Genomic DNA, 27,282 nt, shown 5'->3' on the forward strand with positions numbered 1-27,282 from the left:
CAGTTGGTTAAGTGTCTGACTTTGATTCTGGCTCAGGCCATGATCTCAGGGTCCTAAGACTGAGCCCCTCGACCTGCTCCGTACTGAAGTGTGCTTGAGCACTCTTCTCTAAACAAAATCTTGGGACCTGGGTGGCTCAGTCAGTTAAGCATCTGCCTTCAGCTCTGGTCATCATCTCAGGGTCCTGGAACAAAGTCTGGCATCTGCACTCCCCTCAGCGGGGAGCCTGCTTCTCTGCCTGCTTGTATGCTCTCTCTCTGACAAATAAATAAATAAATCTACAAATAAATTAAGTCTTTAAAAATAATAATAAAATAAAATCTTAAAAAAAAGAAGAGAGGCAGTGAGTATAACTGTACACGGTCTCTAGAGCCAGACAACCTGAGTTTAAATCCTGATTTTACTACTTACCAGCCATGTAACCACAGGCAAGTTACTGAATCTGCTTCCAGCTTCCTCTTCTACAAACTGAGGACACCACCACTAACTTCATAAGGTTATTGTGAGAATTATGTGAACTAAGTTTTTTTAAGAATTTTTTAAAAGATTTTATTTATTTATTTGACAGAGAGAAACAGTGAGAGCAGGAACATGAGCAGGGGGAGTAGGAGAGGGAATGCAGACTCCCTGCTAATCAGGGAGCCCAATGGGGGGCTTGATCCCAAGACCTTGGGATCATGACTTGAGCCGAAAGCAGACAGTTAACAAATGAGCCACCCAGGTGCCCCTATGTGAACTAAGTTTGTAACACACTCAGAGCAGTGCCTAGTAATAGAGGGGCTACAGGCATCTTGTCAAATAAATGAATAAACGAAAAAATCTGAGTTCTGCACTGTAGTCTTAAGTACCACAAAAGATCCAATATCAAAAAGAAGAAAAGTAGGGGTGTCTTGGTGGCTCAGTGAGTTAAAGCCTCTACCTTCAGCTCAGGTCATAACGCCAAGGTCCTGGGATGGAGCCCGGCATCGGGCTTTCTGCTCAGCGGGGAGCCTGCTTCCCTTCCTCTCTGCCTGCTTGGGATCTCTGTCTGTCAAATAAATAAATAATGTCTTTTAAAAAAAAAAAGAAGAAGATGGGGCGCCTGGGTGGCTCAGTGGGTTAAAGCCTCTGCCTTCGGCTCAGGTCATGATCCCAGAGTCCTGGGATCGAGCCCCACATCAGGCTCTTGGCTCTGCAGAGAGCCTGCTTCCTCCTCTCTCTCCCTGCCTGCCTCTCTTGCCTACTTGTAATCTCTGTCTGTCAAATAAATAAATAAAATCTTTAAAAAAAAACAAACAAAAAAAAAAGAAGAAGAAGAAAAGTAATTAAAAAAAATTAATATGGGGCGCCTGGGTGGCTTAGTGGGTTAAAGCCTCTGCCTTTGGCTCAGGTCATGATCTCAGAGTTCTGGGATCGAGCCCCACATTGGGCTCTCTGCTCCGTGGGGAGCCTGCTCCCCGCCCCACCGCCTGCCTCTCTGCCTACTTGTGATCTCTGTCTGTCAAATAAATAAATAAAATCTTAAAAAAAAAACTAATAAAAGTTGAGGTGCTTGGGTGGCTAAGTTGGTTGAACGTTTGTCTTCAGTTCATGTCATGACCTCAGGGTTCTGGGATCAAGCCTGGTATTGGGCTTCCTGCTCAGTGGGGAGCCTGCTTCCCCCTCTCCCTCTGGCCCTCCCTATTGCTTGTGTTCTCTCTCTCTCTTTCACTTTCTCTCTCAAATAAATAAAATCTTAAGAAAAAAACTACTATAAGTAATAAACTTATATTGACATTGGAAATGCACCTTTATACATGGATACAGCATCTTCAGATATTTAACTGTTTCAAACTTACCCCTCTACGACATAGTGCCAAGACCTTCGTTGGACCTTGTCCAAGATTCTTTTTTCTTATTAATCTACTAGGTATTCTCTTGTTTTCTACACTATAAAATAGATACTTACAGCAAATCACGTATCAGAGAATTCTGCCTATATCCAAGCAAGATTTCAAGTTTCAGAAATCCTTAAAGATGATGAAAGGGCAAGCAGACATTCCTGATAATAGCTCAGAAATTTATTAGACTAAATTTCCAGTGATCAAAGTTACATTCAATGAACTTGATTTGCTAGGGTAGGTTCCTTCAATTCCTTTCCTTAAAGTGAGTCCTTTTTTGAATACATGCACCCCAATGAATTTTATAGCAGCATACTATATTATTTATAATAGCCAAATTATGGAAACAGCTCAAGTGTCCACTGAATGATGAATGGATAATGAAGAGATAGGAATATTGGAATAATGGAGTATTATTCAGCCATAACAAAGAATGAAAGCTTGCCATTTGCAATGACATGGATGGAGCTGGAGGAGAGTATTACGCTAAGAGAAGTCAGTCAGGAAAAGACAAATACCGTATGATTTCACTCATATGTGGAATTTAAGAAACAAGCAAATGAGCCACTGGGGTCGGGGAAGAGAGAAAGGTAAAAACCAAGAAACAGACTCTCTCTCTCTCTCTCTCTTTTTTTTAAATGTAGGTTCCATGCCGAGTATGAAGTCCAGCATGGAGCTTGAACTCACCTGAGCTTAGATCAAGTCAGACCCTTCCTTAACTGAATGAGCCACTCAGGTGCTCCCAAGAAACAGACTCTTAACTACAAAGAACAAAGTGATGGTCACCAGAGAGGAGGTGGGTGAAGGGATGGGGTTAAATAGGTGATGGGAATTACAGAGCACACTTACTATGGATGAGCACCGGTGATACATGGAAATACTGCACTTATATGTTAACTGGAATTTCAATAAAAACTTCAAAAAAACAAGTCCCTTTTTTACACAGCAACGTGAATGTACTTAATATCACATACCTGCACATGTAAAACTGGTTAAAATAGCAAATTTCACACTATGTATGTTTTATCACCATAAAAAAATTTTATAAATGAGGGGTGGCGCTGTCAGATGAGTGCCTGACCCTTGGCTTTGGCTCAGGTCATGAGCTCAGGGTAGTGAAATGGAACCCCATGTTGGGATTTTTTAATTTTAAATGAGCTCTATCTCTGCTTGACATCGTAGAAGATAATCCAGAAAAAAAAGTCATTTTGTTTCTGCAAAACTGACATTTCTTTATTTTTATGGTTTTGTCTGCTTTATCCAAATTGGGGAAAAACTAAAATGATAACAGATTCTTTAAAGTTGGGGGGTTTTTGTTTTGTTTATAACTAAATTTTTAAACACACAAAAGCAAATTAAACTGCTGAATTATTTAAATAAACCATCAGAGGTGTTTTGGAGCTTGATATTCTTAAGTTATAACAATACAGATTACTTTTTAAACTCTAATTTTCATTTTCTCTCAAATTTCCACCTCTCTGTCATCACCAAAGAAACAGCCTTCTGGCTTATTTTTATTATTTTTTAAAGATTTATTTATTTATTTATTTATTTATTTATTTTAAAAAAGATTTTATTTATTTATTCATTTGAGAGAGAATGAGTGAGAGAGAGCATGAGAGAGGAGAAAGTCAGAGGGAGAAGCCAACTCCCCAAGGAGCAGGGAGCCGGATGTGGGACTCGATCCTGGAAGTCTGGGATCATGACTTGAGCCGAAGGCAGCCGGACAACCAACTGAGCCACCAGGCGCCCAGATTTATTTATTTTAGAGATACTGAGAAAGAGTGCATGAGTAGGGGAGGAACAGAGGAGAGAATCCCAGGCAGACTCCCTGCTGAGCACAGAGCCCTAACTGGGGCTCAATCTCCAAACGCATGAGATAATGACTGCAGCCAAAACCAAGAGTCAGATGCTCAACCAACTGAGCCACCCAAGTGCCCCTTAGTTTGCTTATTTAATGTGGCTCTACAGTTCAGGAAATTTAAATCTTTTATGGTTTATTTTCCTACTGTGTGCTCAATCAAGCTGAAGTTAGGTACAGACAGGGCCAAATCATGCAAAATCAGAAGGACAGGAAAAAAAGATAAAAATGAGGGCTTTTTAAAAGATAAAAATAAAAATCACAGAAGTAAAGTCTGTATTATTTAGAATAAAATTACCTAAATGCAGAAGTTAAGTCCTTGAAAACATATAAGGAATCACAGGGATCAGGACACTATTGCAGGATGTAAATAATGTAATGTAAATGTAATGTAAATAATGAAATGTCCTGAATCACAGCATTACAGTCCTTTAAACTAAAAAAAGATTCTTGAGATCACTAATCCAGCTCCCTAATTTCACACAAGGAAAAAAAAAGTCTTAGAACCAGCAATGTATCAGAGTCTGTTATACAAGTAATCTTAATTGTAAAAAGTTATCTTGACAAATCTTTCATAGCTGAGTTAAAATGATTAATCATTTTAAGAGATTTCAAAAAGTAAGGAGTTTAAGGAGTAAAAGTATAAACAGTTGTTTAAGGATTAAGAGTATAAATACTTGTTTAAAAATTTCAGTGCAGAAATGATCATACTGGGGAAAAAAAATAGCGCTATTAATTTCTTCAAGGGATATCTCCTGACCCCAATCTCCAAAGTCGCAGGGGAAGAAGTGAAAAGCCTAGAAGATGGCTCCAAAAACACCTCTGCTTCTTACTTCTCTGAAATATTTTTTGGAATCACTCTCTACTAATGGAAATAAAATTACAAAAAGAAGTCATTCTCTCCTTACTTCATCTGGGGTTTCAGATTACATAAACCACTGTGCACGTGTATAAATAAAAATAATCATTTTAGCTTAGTGGCAGAGTCTGTGTAAATAACTATACGATTCAAATGGGGAGAAAGGTAGATCTCAAGACAGGCTAATTTCCCAACCTGCAAAGCTTAAATGCAACAGTCACTCAAAACAGTCTAACAGAAAGCATATAGGGCTTATTTAGGGAGAGAAAACTGAAGGAACTAGATAAACACATAACAGATTACTTCCAAAATTAAGGCAAAAGAGTATTTCCAAATTATTAACCACACACACACATATGGTATAATGACATGAAGGCACAGATAATTTATAATACATGTAATTTGAATATTAAGTCACCTAAATGTCTCTTCTATCTTAAAAACCTTTCCACAGAGAAGAAAAAGTGCCTCTACTGATATTTTTCTTCTTTTTCTCCCCTAAGGTATTCTGAAGAAAAGAAATGTTGGTCAAGAGGTAACAAAGACAGAATTTTAATGAAATATTACCAATTGTCTAGAAAATCCAGTTATTAAGTTCCTTAAACATTAAAATGAAGTATATACTCAAAAATGATTTGGGAACCCCACACTCTGCTTCACTTACAGCAGACCACACTGAGGAAAATACTGAATTCAATGAATAAATCCCTCACTGGTGATATACTTTCTTCCGATAACAGATTTCAACCCCTTGGCCACAATGTTTGTTGTTCCACTCTTTCCTTCCGTGGGATTTTTCTATCTGGTGTTGGCTGAGGGGACTCCCTTTCCTCCCTTCCTGCAAGACCATTAGAATATAAAATCTAAGTAAGCTACAAGTGGCTATATTCCCTGCCTTCAAAACCCCACCTGCAGTAGTAGAAAATGAAGCCAACATTCAGGGAGGAAGGGCAGGAAGAAAGAAAGGATGAAAATGGGAAAGGGGAATCACAGGGAGGAGAGATCAACTCAAGCATGTAAATTCCAAGATCTTGCTGTAACTGAGCTCTGTTCCATCCTTCCTCTTTCTGCTATAGGGGTTTATGAATCAATACATGACTGTTCCTTAAGCTAGTTTAAGATGGGTTTCTAGCACTCACAACAGAAGTCGACTAATATAGTGATACAATGGAAAGAAAACAAACTGAACCAAAAGCAAAGGAGACCTGACTCTGCTGCTGGCTAGCTGAGTAAATTTTAGTAGGTAACTTCTCTGAGTCTGTTTCCTCATCTATAAGAAGTATTAGACATATTTAAGATAAAAAGAATATTTCAGAAATGCATTTTTCTAACATTTGCTCCTATAAACTCCTGTTGTACAAGCATCTCTTAATGGACAGTATTTTGAATGTCAGAAAGTTTACAATAAATTGTCTCCCTAAAACAAAAACAGATTTTTTAAGTGCACCAAAACTTCTATATGTTTAAGCCACGTTTTCAATGGTTAACAGTGAAATAACTGTCTGACCTCAATTTTTTCTTCTAAGTATTCACAAACTAAACAGGTTAGGAAGGATACAGGTTTAGATACAATTGTTGTTAATGTGTTAATTAATGGTCTTGAAATTTTCGCCACAGGGAGAAGATAACTGAAATTTAAAAAATCTTAGAATTATCCTTGTTTTCAAGTTAACTTTTTAAAAGTATTTAATAAAAAAAAACTTTATAAGAAAAATTCCTTACTTTGTAATGGACTGACAAAAAGCTGCCACTTCCTCATTCTGTACTTCAATTTCTTGTACAAGAGAACTTCCGGTTGACAAACCACTGGTCCCATTTGGGTCTTTCTGTAACCAAAAAAATGTTTTTATTTTAAAAGTAAAAGATCTCTAAATGTTAAACAGCAGTAAAGCACAAACACGTTTTTACAAAAGTATATACAAAGATATGGAGGAAAAACAAATCATATCAATAGCAAAGTTTTATATTATAGATTTCTATCTTTGTAAAAGTAATACCAGCTAAGCCTTGAAGTTCATTGGTTTTACTTGCTCAAAAGTAGAAGTAGGTTGTACTTTGTACTGGTCAACAAGAATGGAATGCTGAAGATATTTCCATTCAAAACCTTCCCAAAATAAATGCTTCAGAAAGTTAACGGCTGAATAAAATTAAAGGACTACACTGTTTTAAGAAAGTGAAAAGATCAAGCCCATTTGGGACTCCTCTAGTAACCAGAAATTCTATTTTTTCAACTTTGGCCCAACTCCAAAAAGGCAGCTGGTTCTTTATGTAAGAGAATGAGTTTTAGGAGTTAGCAGACATTTTCCATCTTAATAAACTTATGCACACATCCTGACAGTCCTTTAAAAGTTAAGTTTATGTCTGATCAAACTCTGTGTGCAATACTTCAAAGAGATAAATTCACTACCCAAGCAGAGCCAAAGAGCAGAGTCCATTTGGAACTGTCTTTTTAAAAAAGGATTTTATTTGAGAGGGAAGCGTGCCTATTTGTGCAAGTGCCTGAGTGGTGAGGTGGGGGGAGGGAGCAGAGGAGAAGGGAGAGGAAGAAGGAAAGAATGTTAAACCAACTCCATGTTGAATGCAGAGCCCAACTCAGGGCTAGATCCACAATCCACGACCTTGAGATCATAACCTGAGCTGAAACCAAAAGATGCTTAATGGACCAGGTCACCAAGGCACCCCCATTTAGAGGTGTTTTGATTTACTATATAAAAATACTTAGTCTGACACAAATTTCAAATGTAAATTTCCTTTGAAATTCAATTAAATTAAAATTGGAATATTCTCAACTCAAAACTAAGTGAATGAGAATACAGTACATATATTTCAAGAATTCTAATGGAGTTCAATGACCATGGCACACACAAAAACCTTGTCAGAAAAATTACAGCAACAACTCCTTTATGAATTTCCTTCTTTTAAAACATATCAGAGCCCTTTCTCCTAGAATGGGATATGCACATTTAAGGGGGGAAAAAACACAAAACAAACCTTGAGTTCTAGAAAAATCACAACTAAAAATAACACAACTCATGGGAAAAACAGAGTTAAGGCAAACTATTCAAAATCCACTTAACTTTGTAATCAAGGCCTCAACTAAAATAGTAAGTCCTCATAAAAATATGTGCACAGTTAAATCTCCACTTGAATTTGCACCTAGCTAGCATTATGGTCTTCGATCCTCTGAAGCCTTAAACCCTGGAACTCCTGCTTCTACTCAAGACCAATTTCAATGAAGTTAAACTACAATCTAGAAAAAAATATATAATCTAGGATGTACATCTTCATGAAAGTTCTTAAAGCAAAGAGAAAGGTCTTCACAACTTTGTCTGCACTTACTGGTCTTCACCAGAGAGCTTAACACTGTGGAACATGGAATCACTCTTGACGCCACTCATTCAACCACCATCTTCACTAGAAGACAACACTTCTGCAGAATTTCCAATGTTTTCCTTAATATTTTCTCATATTACTAAGGATTTCTTTTTAATTATAAGAAAGTTTGTTCTTTTTGTTTTAAAATGTTACATGCTGGAAAAATTGTGTTTGAACAAATGCCACGTCTCCATTTTACTGACATCAAGCCAATATTTACCAATTATATGAGTTAATTTGTGTTACAGAAACAAGCACTATAGCAAATAAACCATACAACCCTGAAAATGGGATTTGATATTCCTAAAAATTCTCTGGCCTCACATATCAAATTTGCCATAATCTAATCCAGTCACATTTCCCAGAACTTCCCAAATGATTTCTATGTTCCAATTAGTTTGAATCATATCCTGTTCTCCCCTCCTGCCACCTTTAAGTACTTAGTCTGAACCAAACACCGTATCATCACATTCTGTTTTATATTTATTATAATGTGAAAGCCCTCTGAAGATAATCTAATTTTACTCAATGTTATATTCTTGTAGAACTTAAATCTCCGGGTCAGAAAACACCCAATCATTGGTTCAATTTGGGAAAGGGAGAATAGAGAGTTATTAGTAAGTATAATTTGTTTTATATGATGAAAATTTATGGCGATGGATGGTAGTGATGGCTGTACAACAGTATGAAATGTATTTAATACCAGTGAACTATACAATTAAAAATGGTTAAGACAGTAACTGCTTATGTGTATTTTACCACCCCCCATCTAGCAATTACTGAGCATTTATTACATGTCAAGCCTTGCTATATGAAATTTTAAAATATGTTTTATTTATTTCTTACAAAGCTTTTGTAGATGGGTAGTATAATCCCCATTTTACAATGAGGCACAGAAAAGTTAATTAACACAAGGTCACACAGCTAATACAATCAGAGTTAAGATTTCAAACCAGGCAGCCTAGCTTCAGAATCACATGCTTAATCACTCTGCCATTCTCACCTCTCAAAAAGGCCTCCCTAAAAAAAACTTAAAAACATAATGAGAAAAACAATATTATGACCTTTGCAGGAGCAATGCTATATAGAAAACGTATACTTTTGCATGACCCAATAATCATCTTTCCTTCTTTAATTCTTTTTCATGTTTTACTTATTAACAGATTTTGAATCTCCTTAGTGGCATTTATAGATTTTTTTTTAACCCAAAAAAATTGTACTATTCAGAGTACCTTTCATGAATTAGGTCTTTCCTTTCAAGATTATAGATCATAGATCACACAGATCATTTAATTTCTGCAATATTCTATATAAGTTTCAATTGACAGTGACAGAAACAGACTACAACTATCTCTCTAGTCATACATCAAGATAAAAACACCACCTGAAAAGTTAACTCAAAATGTTCTGTTTTCATTTTGTTCTTACAAGTGAAAAACAGCTGAACTGCTAATGTGTCATCTCATATAGTAACATTTAAGATTTTTGTTTTTCTCCATTCTTCCTGGAACAATTTATTTTTTTTTAACATTTTACACTATTCCCTCACTTTTGCCCCCAATCCCTCCCTTTAATTCCAATCAACCTAGGCATCAAATAACCTCTTTTCTCCCTTGATCTTGCGCAAATCTTTATGTAGCATTCAAGGCTTTCTATTTTGTACTACAGTTATATGCACATACAGTGTCTCTCCTTCTAAACCAAGTTCTTTAAGGATTAGGTCTGTGAATGATTCATCTGTAACCCACACACTGTATCCTCAAATATTTTTCAACAAATGAAAGAGACAAAAAATTGCTAATGCTATTATCTAATATACAGAAGAAAGAAAGGTCTGTGGGGGGGAAGACAGGGAGTTCTCTAGTAAGAAAGTTTACGTTTGTGAATCCATGTAGTTGGTTACCATCTAGAAGTATCCTATTCCAGAGCTAAAGGCACAGATTTGAGGATCATTTAATTTCTGCTATTTTCTACTGGGAAATTTCTCTCTGCTAATGGCTGTAGGCATCCACCAAGATCAATGAGAGAGCAATATCCCACATATATAATATGTAAAGAGATTTACTATAAAGCATTGGCTCCTGTAATTATAGAAACTGACAGGTCTGTCAGTTGGCAAGCTGGAGACCCCGGAGATAATGGTATAGTTTTCATCTTAGTCCAGCAGGCTCAAGACCCAGAAAGAGCTGATATTTCAGTTGGGAGTCCAAAGGCAGGAAAAAAACCCAAGTTCCAGCTCAAAGGCAGTCAGGCTGGAGGAATTTCCCCTCATTAGAAGTAGGGTCAGGGTGCTTTGTTTTATTCAGGCATCGAACTGGTTGGATGAGGTCCACCCACAATAGGGAGGGCAATCTGCCTTTACTCAGTCTATTGATTCAAATATTAATCTCATCCAGAAACACCCTTCAGACAACCCCAGATTAATGTTTGACCAAATGTCTGAGCACAATCAAAGGGACACATAAAATTAACTATCAGAGCATCTCAACCACAGAGAAGCAAGGAGTCATATCACTGCAGGAATGTAGAGCAGTAGCTTTCAACCTAATTTGGAGCCTCAAAATTAAGCACCAACCAAGAGAGTAAAGGTAAGAGATATTAAAGACAACAAGAGCAAAACCTTGGAGAAAAGCCTATGTTTAGAAGCTAGACAAAGAAAAAGGAGGACTACAGGAAAGAAACTAGGAAGTAGATTTAACTAGAGCACAGAAAAGAAGTTTCAAGGAAAGGATGCAGTCAGCTGTTTTAAATGAAGCAAAAGAGTTGGACAATGATTCTGCTCACTAGATTGGCAATTAATATTCATATTACCAGAAACAAGTTTCTGCAATACAATGAAAACAGGAGAGACTGTAAAGGCAGTAACTACAAAATCTTCTTTAAAGAGTAATGGTAGAAAATAATCTGGGGAGACAAAAATAAGAAAAGAGGTGGAAGAATTAAGTTTTGAAAAAGTGAAAGAATAGCTCGCCCAACCAAACCAGAAAGATGAGGCAAATCTGAGGTGGGCAAATGCATACAAAAAATGGTCCTAACCTCACTAGTTAAAAAAAAAAAAAAGTAGTTAAGGTCATCCACCAGAGGAGGTGGAAAGGGTGGATTAAAGAAAGTGATGAAGGTTTGAAATAATGCACAAAACTCTACCAGTATATACTTTTCAAAAACAGTTTTAAGAATGGGAAAGCTTTACACCTACACAGATGCAAGGTTCATGCCAGATTGTCCCAGAAATTAGACTGAACACAACACCAAATTTTCTTTTTTAGAAGATTTTATTTGACAGAGAGACATGGTTTAGAGAGGGAACACAAGCAGGGGTAGTAGGAGAGGGAGAAGCAGGCTTTCTGCTGAGCAGGGAGCCCGATGCCGGGCTCAATCCCAGGACCCTGCGATGACCAGAGCTAAAGGCAGGCTCATGACTGAGCCACTCAGGAGCCCCCTAAATTTTCAATAAATATACTTTAAGTGTTATGTGTGTGTAAATATTATATGTCTATAACAGTCACTATTTGGAACAAAGTTAATCACTTCTTTATATGAATTTTTAAATAGTTTTAAAAAAATACTTCACTAAGCTATTGAAATAGTTTACTACTATCAGCTAGACAATGAAAATCATGTTGTTCAGTATTCCCTCTTACTTGGGGACACGTGGGTGGTTCAGTCAGTTGAGCATGTGACTTTTGATTTTGGCTCAGGTCATGATCTCAGGGTTATAGATCAAGCCCCAAACATGCTTCAAACTTCAGTGTGGAGTGTGCTTGGGATTCTCCTCTCCCTCTGCACCCCTCCCCCCACCCTATGAAATAACTAAAATCTTAAAAAAAAAATTTCTCCTTGTTTAAAATTAATGATAGAGATTCTGCCAATGGGGTATATAAACGCTTATAATGTTAATACAGTTAACTTTTAGAAAGAACTAAAACCCATAGAACTTTGCAAAGCCAGTTCTATGAAAATAATTTGATTACTAAAATCTTTGCAATCTGCTCAAAATAGCTAAATTTGTAGCTATTAACTGAAAGTCTGATTTAAACTTAAGTTGCCATAAGACAAATTTTAAATTCTATGCTGCCTTTTCCTGGTATTGGTCACAAAAATTTGAACCAAAGCCTTTAGATTATGAACAAAAGACACTAAAAGGAAACAGGAAGTAAGCTTGCTGAGTAAGAAAAATACTCTTTTACCACAAAGCATAAATTCTTAGAGGAAATGAATACTTCAGCATGTAAAGTAATTATAAAGAATACGCACTGCTATCCCCTCCAAAATATGAGTATCAGGGAAAAGTTTTAAAATAACCTGCTAGAAACCATCATTATTAAATGACTACTTATAAGTTCTAAAGTCAATATTTAACTATATTATCTGCCTCCTTCAATTTTCTTCCTCATCGGTCCTTGTTCTATTTTCTGGAACAATGGACTTTAAAATTAAGTTACTAACTTGAATTTCTCAATTCACATCAAAAAATATAAATGGGATTTGCTTAATTTTAACCTTTTTATAAAACTTTCAGAACCTGCTGCCACTTGTCTGTTAAAATCTAGCACAAAAATGCTACTTACTATAGCACAAAGGTAATATACTTGATATACTGTGAAATTTAGTATATCACTATTTCATCTTTTTTACAATACCATGATTTTCAGTTATCCTACTTCCTGAATTGGTTTGAGAAACTATATCCACACTACAAAACTTTATTATTTTTTTTAAGATTTTACTTATTTGAGGGGCACCTGGGTGGCTCAGTGGGTTAAGCCGCTGCCTTCGGTTCAGGTCATGATCTCAGGGTTCTGGGATGGAGCCCTGCATCAGGCTCTCTGCTCAGCAGGGAGCCTGCTTCCTCCTCTCTCTCTCTGCCCGCCTCTCTGCCTGCTTGTGATCTTTCTCTCTGTAAAATAAATAAATAAAATCTTAAAAAAGAAAAAAAAAGATTTTACTTATTTGAGAGAGAGAGTAAGAGAGATCATAAGCAGGAGGGAAGAGTAGACAGAGCAGCAGACTTCCTGATGAGCAAGGAGGCCAATTTGGGACTTGATCACAGGACTCTGGGATCACGACCTGAGCTGAAGGCAGATGCTTAACCCTCTGAGCAACCCAGGTGCCCTCAAAATACAAAACTTTCAGAGAAAGAAAAAAGTCCAGTTCCTCTTGCATGGGAACTTTCCAAACTTTAAGTATTACTCCGGAAATGTATCCCAGAACTCATCCAGTTTAACTGATAAGGGACAGAAACAAAAAAATGTTCACCTTTAGCCCAGAAGGCTTACCGATAGCCTGCACAGTTTCAAAAAGGTTGCTATATTCTTCAAGAGTCTCATGTAAATCTCACCAATAAATAATATCAAACTGAATGATAAGCACCATAGAAATATTATGAAAGTAGTTTTACGAGTAGAAATTCAAAGACATCTAATGATTTAATACTCCCTGCACATCCCCTCCCCCTTGAGCACTAAGCATATAACCACCAGTTTCATACAAGTTAAGCTCTTTTTTGCCCAGGGGTCCTGTCCCCATTCTAATTAAATAAACCAAGCTGCACCAAACATCTCAAGAATTCTTGTCACACTCAACGATCCTGCAACATAACCATCTTTATTTCACAGATGAAGAAACTCAGATCCACGAAGTGACTTATCTTCAATTAATATTCTCTTCAAAAAAAAAAAAAAATTATCTTCTTCAAGCAAAACATTTCCAATCTTTTCAATGGTTCCTTAAAGGACTTAGCTTCTAGCTCCTGAAAACTGCAGATGTCTCTTTTCAAGACATACCCTAGTTTGCCAGTGGTCCCTCTTTGAATGTGGTGCTCAGACAAAATTATTAAATGGGATTTTAGTAATTTTTTAAAGATTTTATTTATTTGACAGAGAGAGATCACAAGTAGGCAGAGAGGCAGCCAGAGAGAGAGGAGGAAGCAGGCTCCCTGCTGAGCAGAGAGCCCGATGCAGGACTCGATCCCAGGACCCTGAGATCATGACCTGAGCCAAAGGCAGCGGCTTAACCCACTGAGCCACCCAGGCGCCCTAAATGGGATTTTAATAATGAAATGATTAACAACTGCATTCCTCAGCCAGGCTGCAGTTACACTCCTTTAAGACTGGGCAGGTAGCCTAAGCCCCCTCTATACAGAAATAGTGCCATTTAGTAAAGCTGTTGATACATACATTCTAGAAATCAAGCTCCCATCTGAGTGCTCAGCTGCTCAAGTCATGTTACTTTTGCTTACCTCGCTTATTAGCACACTCATGTTTCTCATACAGTTTGCTTACTCCTTGATCCTTAACCCCCACCCCATACTGAAACTTTTTTTTTTTTTAACATAGGCTCCACACCCAGCATGGAGCCCAATTTGGGCCTCAAACTCATGACTCTGAGATCAAGACCTGAGCTGAGATCAAGGGTAAGACACTCAACTTGACTGAGCCACCCAGGTGCCCGCCCCATACTTAAAGCAAAATCTAACAGGTTTCTGTTAAAACTGATGCTTAGAAGCCTAGTTAATTCTTTTTTTTTGAAGATTTCATTTATTTATCTGAGAGATAGGAACAGAGAAAGCAACAGAAAGCACAAGCAGGGAGGACAGGGAGAAGCAGGCTTCTTGCCGAGCTGGAATAATGTTTCCTTTAGGATAAACGACTTTCCAATCCTGAGAAAGTTAGAATTTGAGACAGATAATGAAATAAACCAGTCATTTATAAATATTTTATTAAATTCAAGATAATCTATGTATTGTGGTCATAATGCATATATTATAGAGATGTGAATACATACAAAGGTGTGATGCAAGGAGCAGGATTATTTCAAAGTGACCTGGATGCTCATTCAGAATTGCATGGACAATCAAGGGCTTTCTGTCTTCTACCAGTGGGAGGACTAAGCCTACACTTAGCTCCCTACAAGACTAGCAGCTTCCTTTTCTCTGATAGCAGACACTGCAACTTTCCACAGTTCCTGAGATCTGTAAGTTCTAGGCAGCTGCCCTTCCCAAACAATTCCTGAAAACAGCTGAAATCCCTAATCCCTCATGCTTCACCCATAAAAAGAAGACCCACACTTGGGGAGGGATCTCTCCGCTGGAACACTGACTGAAATGTGAATCCGGCAGTGACCAGACCTGAGCAGGATAGGCTGTTTTAACCATTTAAAAATGTACAATTCACTGGCTTTCAGTACATTCACAATGTTGTGTGGTCACCACCACTATGATAAGAACACTGAAATGGTCTAATTCCTTTTTTTTTTTTTAAGATTTTATTTATTTATTTGATAGAGAGATCACAAGTATGAAGAGAGGCAGGCAGAGAGAGAGGAGGAAGCCTGATGCCATGGGGGGCTCTGGGATCACGCCCTGAGCCGAAGGCAGAGGCTTAACCCACTGAGCCACCCAGGCACCCTGAAATGGTCTAATTCTAGAACATTTTCATCACCCCCAAAACCCCTGCACCTACTAAGCAATCATCTTCATTCCTACCTTCCCACACCCCTGGAAAATACTGGTCTGCTTCCTTTCTCTCTGGATTTGCCTTCTCTGGACATATGATATAAAATGAATCATACAATACATGGTCTTTTCTATCTTGCTTCTTTCATTTATGTTTTTATGGTTCATCTATTATATATATTAGGACTTCACTCTTTTTTTGTAGGCAATATTCCACTGTATGAACATAACACTTTGGTTTACCCATTTAACAGTTAATTGGGGTTATTTCCAATTTGGGACTATTATGAATAAAGTTGCTAAAACCAATCCAATTTGTAGAATGAGCAAATGATTTAAACAGACATTTCTCCAAAAACGATATACAAATGGCCAATTAAGCACATGAAAAGATGCTCATCATTAATCAGGAAATGTAAATCAAAACCACAATGGTATGCTTCCTATCTATCAGGATGGCTGTAATCTAAAAAATGGAAAATAACAGTACTGGCAAGGATGTGAAGAAACCGGAACTCTCAAACATTGCTGGTGGGATGTAAAATGGTGCAACCACTATGGAAAGAAGTTTGGTAATGCCTCAAAAAGCTAAACAGAATTACCAGCAACTCCTCTTCTAGGTATATTCCCCCTCCGCCCCCGCTTTTTTTTTTTTATTGGATGACTCATGGCTTAAAGTTTCCCCTTCTCCTTTTAAATACTTTAGAAAATGACTGCTATTTTGTAAAAACAAAAACCACAACAAAACGACAGAGATATTAAAAGAAAATAATTTGACACTGTATTTAGGATTCCAATTTAAAATGTATAATTAACTTGCGATTTTTTAAAGTATTAAGAGATTATGTGACTGAATTTATAAATATTGAAAAACTTAAAAGAGCTTAACATATTCTTAGTGTGAGCTGTAGTCAAAATACATTTATAAAACACTGTATCTGGCAAAAAAGAGGAAATTAAGATTTTCCTCTTTCTTCTGATAATGTCCTCATCTTTTTTCCTAAGCTTCCTTACTACCTGCTTCTTTCTCCAAAATGGCTTTTCAAAGTCACAATTCAAGATACACCCATCCAAAATCATGCAAAATTCGATTATTCGTGGGTGAAGGGATGGGGTAACTGGATAATGGGCATTAAGGCACGTGATGTGAGGAGCAACTGATAAATTATTGAACACGACATCTGAAACTAATGGTGTACTATGTGTGGGCTAATTGAATTTAAAATTTTTTTTTTAAGATTTTATCCATTTATTCAACAGAAAGAGAGAGTAAGCACAAGCAGGGGAAATGGCAGGCAGAGGAAGAAGGAGCAGGCTCCCCACCAAGCAAGGAGCATGACTAGGGGCTCCATCCCAGGACCCCAGGATCATGACCTCAGTTGAAGGCAGATGCTCAACTGACTGAGCCACTCAGGCAACCCTAACTGAATTAAAAAAAAAAAAAATTTGCAGGATGCGTGGATGGCTCAGTCAGTTAAATGTCTGCCTTTGACTTGGGTCATGATCCCTGGGTCCTGTGATTAAGTCCCGCATCAAGATTCCTGCTCAGCCAGGAGTCTGCTTCTCCCTCTACCTGATGCCCGCTTGCTTGCTCTCTCTCTGGCAAATAAATAAAATCTTTAAAAAAAAAAAATTCACTTCTCCTTCCCTAAAGTCTAGTTGGTTACCAGCACCTAAAGAGTAGTTAAAGGCTGATATAATTAGCCAAATGCTATAATTCACATTAAGGGGAGAATGAGGCTTAAATATTCCCAAGATCCATAGATATAGGAGCAAAATAGAAATCTGTAATGATATACTGTATTTTGAAAGGAGAAGTCTAAACCCTGCTGCCTCTCTTCTAAGGAAGACATCCTTTCCCAGCTACCCTTAACTAATTTTACAGATAGTAAGATGATATGAACTCGGCAACTACACCACATAGGCTATAGTTCCATTCTTGACTTTTATCAATATAGGTGTTTAAAGAGAGACTTCATTGGCTTTTACTTCCCTTCCTCTTGCTCTTCCATTCACTCATTCATTCACAGTTAAAATCAACAAAATAATATATGGGAAAATTTCCATAATGGGGTTAAAACCCAAAATTCCTTGTTTACCCTGAAAAATTAAAGAGATAAGGAAGAGAAAGTAGGACCATGTATAATGAGAGGACAGGGAGAGACATAAAAATTATCTTAAATAAGAGCTTATCAGTGACAGCCAGTTCCTTGACTAGGTTTTTAAATTTATAATCCTATTAAAAATATTAATAGCAACTAATTATTCAATTGACCTAAACACATTTAATTCTTTCCCACACAATCTAAGATTCACAGCACATTTAAGAATAAAGAAACTAGATTCAAAATGAGAAACAGTTCTTTTACCTAATAAATTATATACTTAACATGAATTCTGTGTTATACTACTAAGTTTGAGAAGTTAGTAAGAAAAGACTATACCTGAGATACTTGGCCCTGGACTTTTGTAAACTGAGTTGTTCGAATATTTAAAGACTGGCTTCTTGTTACTGTTGCCCCAGAAGGAGATTTTCCATTCACCTTACTTTCAAGGTGACCACTTGTTGGTGATCGCTCTTCAAGAAGAACAGCATCCCAAGGATCCTCTGCTAGTAAACCTGGAATACTTTTCTCTTCTTCATGATCTAATACCTCTACATTGTCCACCTTAGGTTTACTTAGGGGATCCAAGTCTAACCAGTCAAATTTACTTATATCTTCAGACTTTGGAGATACCTGTAGATTGTTGACTGTTGCTTTTGGATCTGTGATCTCCAAATCAGTCCTTGCTTTTCCATTTTTTAAAAATTCTGATGTACTAGCTATTTTGTCAAACAGCTTTGCCATGTCAGGACTGACTACTGGACGATAGACAGGTAAGCTTCCCTGTGGATGAAAGGGCGTGGCAGGTGTCAAAGGGTATGAAAAATATGGAGACTGTCCTGGGAAAGTTAAATATATAGGTTCTGTGGATGGAAAAGCAGGCATTCTTGGATTGAAGCCATTTTGGAATACAGTCTGTTTACTGCTATAAGTTGACTGATAAATAGAAGGTAAAGTGTAAGTGGAAGGCCCAGATAATCCAGGTGGCCACTGTCCTCTCTGAATAGTAGGTCTAAGATAGACCTGTGTTGAAAATGAAGGGCTCAGAACAGGAGTAACTGGCAAGACAGGTGTTTTCCTAGTTTCGAAACTGTCATCCAGCAATAGTTTCTCAAGTTCAGCTTGGGTAAGCTTTTCTACATCAATATCTACTGCTCTTTTTTGGGTATCAGATTCAGGAAACACCATGAGATCATAATCCTGTTTGTTATAAACTTGTGCTTTTTGTCTGGTGTTGCTTGACAACTCAAAGCCTCTCTGATGATCAGTCACTCGTCTATCCTTTTGCAGTTTTGCTAAAGCTTCTGCTTCCATCTGTAATGCTTCTTCTTTGTCCACTTCTTTTGTTCTTGTTGGTTCCAAATGTGATGAACACTGTTTAAATCCATTATTGCTGGATATCTGAGCCATGTCCACTTAAAAGACCAAACCTTCCCTAATATATTTTTTCTTGTAGCTTCCAAGATGGCAAGACCTATACATAAAAATAAACATAAACCTCAATTAGATTTTTTAAAAACACAAATAGATTTATTTTGTTTGTACCCTACCTCATATGATTTAGGATTTAAAGCCACTTACACAAAAACAACCAAATAAAATAAAATGAACAGTTGTGGGACATCTGGGTGAAGGAACATTTTAAAAATATCTACACAATGCTGGGTTAAAGGATATGTTAGTCATACATGACTTTACCTCATTCCCTGACCTAACAGGAAAGCTAGCACTGTAAATGAACTTAAGAACCTTTCATTTTAGGTGTCTCAGTGGCAGCTGTTAACCAATGGCACTTTCCGCAGGACTCTTGGCACAAAACAACTTAAGGGCTAGTCACATATTGCCAAGAGTTTGAATAGGGCTTACTGTTATGCAAATAGCAAGTTCAAATGGTCTCAATCTTTTGCTATTTGTTAAATTACCCATAAGCCAATTAACAATAAAAGTACTCAATATCTAATCAATAAAATCAAGGAACTATTATCAAAACACATATGAAAAACTGATTAAGGGGTTATAGTATTCTATAACTATTAATGTATAATGTAACAAAGATCATTAAAATAAAGAGTATTAAAGCTACAAGAAGTTGCAATACTCCTCTCAAAGGTTAAATTATGGCTGAATTTGTCAGTTTTGACCACACTTCTATTGGGTTATCTGAAGTTAAATCATTAGTTGTAATACTGGGGTATCTGGCTGGCTCAACTGGTGGAGTATGCAACTCTTGATCTCAGGGTTATCAGTCTAAGCCCCATACTGGGCACAGAGTTTAGGAAAGAGTTATAATCTTAAAATTCTTCCTTTTTATTTATTTTTTTTTTAAAGATTTTATTTATTTATTTGACAGAGAGAGATCACAAGTAGGCAGAGAGGCAGGCAGAGAGAGAGGAAGGGAAGCAGGCCTCCTGCTGAGCAGAGAGCCCGATGTGGGACTCGATCCCAGGACCCTGAGATCATGACCTGAGCCGAAGGCAGTGGCTTAACCCACTGAGCCACCAGGCGCCCCAAAATTCTTCCTTTTTAAATTGCTAAAATATTTATTCATAAGCTATAAGAAATAGTTTATTAAACTATCTCATCAGTTAGTTCATAAAAATTTGTAGTCTTCTACTTAAGATAAACATAGTTCAGATCAAAATTACTGTATGAAGCAAAATGACCAGTTAAAGGGTTAGTTAGCTACTGTGTAACAGGGCACATTTCTTGCTTTTCTTATCAATACGAATCAGGGATTAATTATGGGTCTGGAGTCACATCAGCTTGATTTATGAAGCTGTAAGAACTTGGGGAAGTGAAAACTTTCCCACATGCCTTAGTTTCCTAACTTTTTAAAAACAATATTTTATTTATTTATTTCACAGACAGAGATCACAAGTAGGCAGAGGCAGGCAGAGAGAGAGAGGGGAGGAAGCAGGCTCCCCGCTGAGCAGAGAGCCCGTTTCGGGGCTGATCCCAGGACCCTGGGATCATGATCTGAGCCGAAGGCAAAGGCTTTAATGCCCCAGTTTCCTAACTTTTAAAATGAGAAAGTATCTATCTCCTAAATTAGAAGGATTAAATGAAACAATTCAACTGAAAAGTGCTTATTATTGACCTTGAGCATAAGCATTAAATAAATCACATCTATTATTAATCTAAACTGATTTGAGATTCACCTAGTTTGAACACCTAGAAATCAAGGGAGCGGGCGCCTGGTGGCTCAGTGGGTTAAAGCCTCTGCTTTCAGCTGAGGTCATGATCCCAGGGTCTTGGGATCGAGCCCCATTTCGGGCTCTCTGCTCGGCGGGGAGCCTGCTTCCCATCCCCCCTCTCTGCCTGCCTCTCTGTCTACTTGTGATCTCTGCCTGTCAAATAAATAAAATATTAAAAAAAAAAAAAAAAAGAAATCAAGGGAGCTCTTACTTACATCCTTTTTCTAGCACAGTGCTTGTCTATAGTATATACAAAATATAAGTTTAATGATAGGAGGTAAGGAAACACTCAAAGTGATTTCAGATTAATGTAAAACAAATGAAAATCCTAAGTGCTGAGGTAATACTAAATGAAAAAATTACTAGTGATGAGGACATAAAGAGATATTCAAGGAAGACATCCTTTGCAAGTCTTTTTATACAACTATAGTTGAACTTTTTTTTTTTTTTAAGATTTTATTTATTTATTTTTCAGAGGGAGAGCGAGAGCGAGCACAGGCAGACAGAGTGAAAGGCAGAGTCAGAGGGAGAAGCAGGCTCCCAGCGGAGCAAGGAGCCCGATGTGGGACTTGATCCCAGGATGCTGGGATCATGACCTGAGCCGAAGGCAGCTGCTTAACCAACTGAGCCACCCAGGCGTCCCTATAGTTGAACTTCTGAGGCATTTCACTGAAAAGCTTTTCCATATTTTTCCCTTCTGTGGTAGACTGCAAAACTACTCACAAGGCACACTTAAATTTGTATACTTCATTGTACGCAAGCATCTCATCTCAAGAAAAACTGTAAAGATACTGACTTTTACTAAATATATACAGACTACGTAGAGAAAAAAACTGACATCTACTATTTACTCTGAAATTCAACAAAAAGTAATATAAGTTAATTAGCTGAGAGAGGGATAGATGGATAAACATGTGCTAAAGCAAGTACAGGAAAATATTAATAGAACAATCTAGTTGGTAAGCATATGGGTATTCACTTTGAAATCCTTTCAACTTGGCCGCATGACTGAAAATTTTCACAAAATGTTGGATGGGGAAGAAGAGGTACAAATTCCTCCCACTTCAGCACACACTTCCCCTTTATAAAGTTACTTCGCTTCTCCTCCCATAAAGGGTGGAAGTCTAGTTCTCTGTGTGACTTGCTTTGTCCAATACAATATAAAAGAAGTGACACTGTGGGAGTTCCAAGTTCATGAGAGCCTGACTGCTTCATCTCTTACTTTTTTCATGCAGCCACTGCCATGGGAAGGCTCATAGACGATGAGAGAGCACTAGGAGAAAAAGGTCCAGTCAACAGTCATCACCAACCAGCAAATACGAGCAAAGCCACCACCTTATCATCCACAGTCCAAATGCCCACATCCACATTACTGACCCAAGACAAGACAGCAGAAAAAACCACCTACCCTGAGTTCAAGCCAAACTGCTAACCCACAAAATCATTTTGGAATGAATGGCTTAGTACATAGCAACAGATAACTGGTCAATCTTTCCTTCTCACTTTCAGAAAGCAAAAGCCAATTACCAATTTAACAGCAAATTTCCATCTTAACTTTCACAGCCACCACTACCACCTTCCTTCAAGTATCCTTAGAGAATGAACAGTTCCCTTTTCCTTCCTAAATCCTTTCCTTTTATATCCTTAATCCCCCTGAATTCCCCTACTTATCAGTGATTGCCTCCTCTGCATTATTTTCTCTTACTTGCTTCTGCTCCTCTGCCATAAAAATGCTCAAGTTTTATACACACTGAGGTGGAAAAAAATCTTAACATTCCTCTTTAGACTCCAGTAGCTTTCATTTTAATATTCTTTTTTCACTGCCAAAATTCTCAAGTGAGTGACCTAGAAAGTCCTTTCTTTACTCATTCTGCCTTGGAAAAATTATAATTGTCCTTCAGGGCCCAGTGCAAATACAGACACCTGAAACTTTTCTTAAGCAGCTCCTCTTAGAAACTATCTTTTCAGCTCATATAAAACTTCTATCTTAATTTTCATAGACTTTATGCTGTTTTTGCCTCATCAATATCCTTTCTTCTGATAGTAGAAATTATAACTTCCTTTTTGGAATACTGTCATCTCTGTTTTGTTACATCTAGTTCAAATAGGGCTCCAACATCCTTAGTCCTCCCACCCACAACCACATCAGAGGACCTGTCTGGCCAATTAGAGTTAATCCCAAGACTTCTGAAACTATTTGGAAAGGAAGCCTATCACTGAAGCTGCTAAATTTATGGGATTTAAGTCTGGCATCGCTGTGGCCATCTTTGCCACTACTCACTGAAGGAAATGCTGCCCGAGAACAGATTCAAACCAGAAGAGAGCAAAGCTATGATAAATAAAATGGAATAGATTCTGGATATTACATTAAGTGTCGGGATCCAACCCATGTCCAAGACCAGTCTTTTCATTTATGTAAGCCAATAAATTCCTCTGCTTAAGCTGGTTTAAAATTACTTTCTCCCATAATAACTAAAAATCTCTTTACACAGAATCTGTAACCTGTATGTCTACCCGATAGTATTGAATAAGCTTAAGTGCAGAGACCTACTTTGTTCTTTCTTCCCTACATTTAAAAGCACCCAGCTTAATAAATATGGGCCTTAATTTAATGAACATGTGGGTTTTTTTTTTAAAGATTATTTATTTATTTATTTGACAGAGTTCACAAGTAGGCAGGGAGGCAGGCAGAGGGAGAGGGGGAAGCAGGCTCTACGCTGAGCAGAGAGCCCGATGTGGGGCTCGATCCCAGGACCCTGAGATCACGACCCCAGCTGAAGACAGAGGCCCAACCCACTGAGCACCCAGGCACCCCTAATGAATATGTGTTTTAAAGAAGGGAGTAAGAGCTATCAGACAGCTTTGAAGAAGAAATTTCAGATGGCACATGACTGGAATATATGAGAGAAAGTTCAACTGCCTGTTACTGAATACCACAACATGGTGTATTTTTCACAAAATCAGATGAATTAGAACAAAACAACATTTTGCAAAGGGAAGCAAATACTGAACTGCAATTCACCTTCCACAGGCATATTGGTAATTTATTTAACCATTTTCCTGGCCACCATATTTGGTAATGATAGGACATTGTTCTGAAAGAGAGAATCAGGATTTTTTAAAGTGAGCTTGAGATAGTTTACTCAAAAGAGCACACTTATTCTAAATTATTTCATATTAATGTTACCTTTTATTTACTGACAAAGGTATAAAATAGTGTGAAAAATATTTTAACAGTGAATATGGCATTTTTTTCACATCACTTTATTTGCTTGCCCTATCCCCAGTATTAACCCCAAGCAGAATTTGCTAAAGTAAATTCAACTCTAAGTAGTAAAAGTAAGCTATTAATGGCTGACTTACCATATTTTAGCTTTCCAAAAGATTATCATGCATGTATACCCAAAGGTAATAAAGGACTTAAAAGGTTGTCCAAAAGTAACCCAGTGCTTCAGCTATTTTTTCTGAGGCTGCCACAGTAACATGCTCCATTAATTTTTTTAAACAAAACGTCATTTGATGACAAACATTTAGCAGGATACAATTTTGCACATGCTAATTCAAAATGCAAACTTCAATGCTAATGTTCTCCTAATTCAAGCTGGAAAAGACAATATAACTAGTTTCTGAATGATGACTGTATACCATCTGCCAAAATTTCCCAACACTGAGTAACCCAGTGATAATCACAAGGCTGTAGCTACTTTAAATTCTTCAAAAGAGGGCAATTAAACTATTCAGTTAAACTTTGGGATACCATTTGCAGACCCAAAAGAATTAATTTAAAAGCTCTTGGCTTCTTTGGTAGACATTCATTTAAAATTTAAATTTAGATCTCAGAAATAAGAAATAAAACAAGCCAGTACTGCTACCCATCTAAATACTTTGTGATCTTGAAATTAAAGGTAAGTAAAAAAAATAGAGAAAAAAATCATTTGAGTTCAACAATGAAAATATTTCTCATCTAAAATGAAAATGAGGGGCGCCTGGGTGGCTCAGTCAATTAAGTATCTGCCTTCTGCTCAGGTCATGATCCCAGGGTCCTGGGATCCAGTCCTGCATTGAGCTCTCTGCTCAGCAGGGTGCTTCTGCCTCTTCCTCTGCCTGCTGCTCACCCCTGCTTGTGCTCATGCGTGCATGCTCTCTTGCTCTTTCTGAGTCAAATAAATAAATCTTAAATAATAATAAATTAAAAAAATAAAGTGAAAATGAATCTCAAAGAAAATCAAATAATGGCACCCCTATGGAACTGAATACTATGCCACCATTAAAAATAAAATTATTGGGGTGCCTGGTTGGTTCAGTGGGTTAAAGCTTCTGCCTTCGGCTCAGGTCATGTCTCAGGGTCCTGGGATCGAGACTCACAGTGGGTTCTCTGCTTGGCAGGGAGCCTGCTTTCCCCTCTCTCTCTCTGCCTGCCTCTCTGCCTGCTTGTGATCTCTGCCTCTCTGTCAAATAAATGAATAACATCTTTAAAAAATAAATAAATAAATAAATGAAATAACTAACACTACAGTAACCATGGAAAATATTTAAAACTGTAGCAAATATCTACATATCTCTATACATAAATCTATAGACATACACCAATGTACGTTGTTTGCATAGATACATAAACACTAAGTGCCAAAAACACTGCTTAAAGCAATGCATTAACTAATTTAATCCTCATAAACTAAGTAGCTACTATTATCTCCAGTATACAAACAAAAAAACTTCATACAAATTATATAATCTGCCCAAGTTCATAGTAGTTAGCAAGTGGTGAGAGAACTCAAATCCAGGCACTGCTAATTTACTGTATTTTTATGTTCACAGTTACCTAGAATAAGTGTCTAAACATACCTTATCCTTCATAAATACCAACTTTCTTCCTCAAGGCTAGTTACCTCATTCTGCATTAATAAATTTTATTGTTTAATTCTATCATGAAGCAATTAATGCTATTTAGTTATAACATGTGCCAATTTATTAGTTAATTTATTATCACATGACTAGCAAATTTATCATTTCTTTGAGGGCATGAATTCGGATTTTACTCATCCTCTTCTACTCTACTGTAGTTGTTGAATGAATGCCTCCATGACTAGGAACTTAAGACACTGTTCTTTTTATCAAAGAGCAGCTCAAATTCTGCAACAAGCAAAGAAAAAAAAAAAAACGGACTAAAAGAGTTTATTTATTAATGAGTCAACTAAATTTGGGACACCTGAGTAGCTCAGTTAAGTGTCTACCTTCGGCCCAGGTTTTGATCCCAGGGTCCTGGATTCAGCTGGGAGCCTGCTTCGCTCTCTGCCTAACGCTCCCCCTGCTCATGTTCTCAGACAAATAAATAAATAAAATCTTGAAAAAACAAAAAAACTAAAAGTGAAAAATCATGTGGTTGAGTTTAGAATAAACAAGTGGTGGCAGAAAAAAATTATCTTGGAAACTAGGAGGGGAGACGGCAACAGAAAACTAAAAATAGGAGAGGAGGGGGTGCCTGGCTGGCTTAGTCAGTGGAGTGTGTGACTCCTGATCTCAGTCAGGATTGTGAGTTTGAGCCCCATGTTGGGTACAGAGATTACTTAAAAAAGTAAAACTCTTAAATAAAATAAAAATAGGAGAGAAGCATCATCTGTTCTAAAAGGAAGAACTCCAGTAGACAAGATAACATTCTCGAACTATCTCTGATTCATTGAGGAAAAAAATTCAACTGACAAAAGTAATCAAGTACTTTGGTATTAAGCATTATACAACTTTGTCAAAAAGATTAAATGGATGAATGTCCTGGTGTTTGTTGGGTGAGATTAGGTTAGCACTATTCAATGGGAATGGAATGCATGCCAGATACTGAATTTAAAAATTTTTATAACCACATTAACAGAAAGAAGCAGACAAAATTATTAATATTTTATGTAATACAATATATTCAAAATACGTCATTTCAATAGGTAACCAATATAAAAATATGAATGGGACATTTTACCTTCTTTTTTATATTAAGTCTTCAAAACGTGGTATATATTTTACACTTACACATTTCAACTTAGACTCGCCATATTTCTAGTGCTCAAAAGCTCAAAAGGTGGCGAGTAGACAACTTATGGACAGAATTTAAAAGGAAAGGAACAAAAAGCAGGGTGAACGAGCATCATTAATTTCTGGATAGTAAGGAAAAATTTATTTTCCCAAGGGAATTCATCCCTTCCCTCAACTCAATAAAGTATCTCCAATGTCTATTAGTTAATTTTCAGGGGAAGAAAAATTTTAGTTCCCTAAATAACATACAGCCTTTTAACTAAGGTCTGTCTTAACCATTATGAGTAAGTTTTGTATTTTTAAAGTATACAATTTCTAATTGTTCTACAATTAACAAACTGTTAACATTTCATAGATAAATTTCATTTCATAGAAAAATCAACCAAACAGGATTACAAACTTAACTTATTTAAGTGTAGGGGGAAAAAAAAAGAATCATAAAGCCAAACTAACCCAGGGAATTCCTAGTTAACCTCAGTATAAAGAAGGCCATCCCAATATGATTTAAAGCCAGGAAGAGAATATTCAAATATGTATTTATTTTTTTAAAAAAAC

At 37.1% G+C, this 27,282-nt stretch overlaps 1 protein-coding gene across 4 annotated transcripts in view; it reads right to left on the reverse strand.

The window, feature by feature from the left end:
- PIK3C2A (phosphatidylinositol-4-phosphate 3-kinase catalytic subunit type 2 alpha) overlaps positions 1–27,282 on the reverse strand; it is a 102,857-nt gene that overhangs the window by 59,062 nt on the left and 16,513 nt on the right. For all 4 annotated transcript variants that reach the window (XM_032358953.1, XM_032358952.1, XM_032358954.1 and 1 more), the window contains exons 2-3: positions 17,852–18,986; positions 6,302–6,405 (exon numbers count right to left, since the gene is read on the reverse strand). In XM_032358953.1, coding sequence (XP_032214844.1) covers positions 6,302–6,405; positions 17,852–18,922 — 1,175 coding nt within the window. In that variant the 5' untranslated portion in view covers positions 18,923–18,986. The remainder of the gene's footprint in view (positions 1–6,301; positions 6,406–17,851; positions 18,987–27,282) is intronic.

This window comes from Mustela erminea, chromosome 9 (genome assembly GCF_009829155.1).
Source record: "Mustela erminea isolate mMusErm1 chromosome 9, mMusErm1.Pri, whole genome shotgun sequence".
Lineage (NCBI taxonomy): Eukaryota > Metazoa > Chordata > Mammalia > Carnivora > Mustelidae > Mustela > Mustela erminea.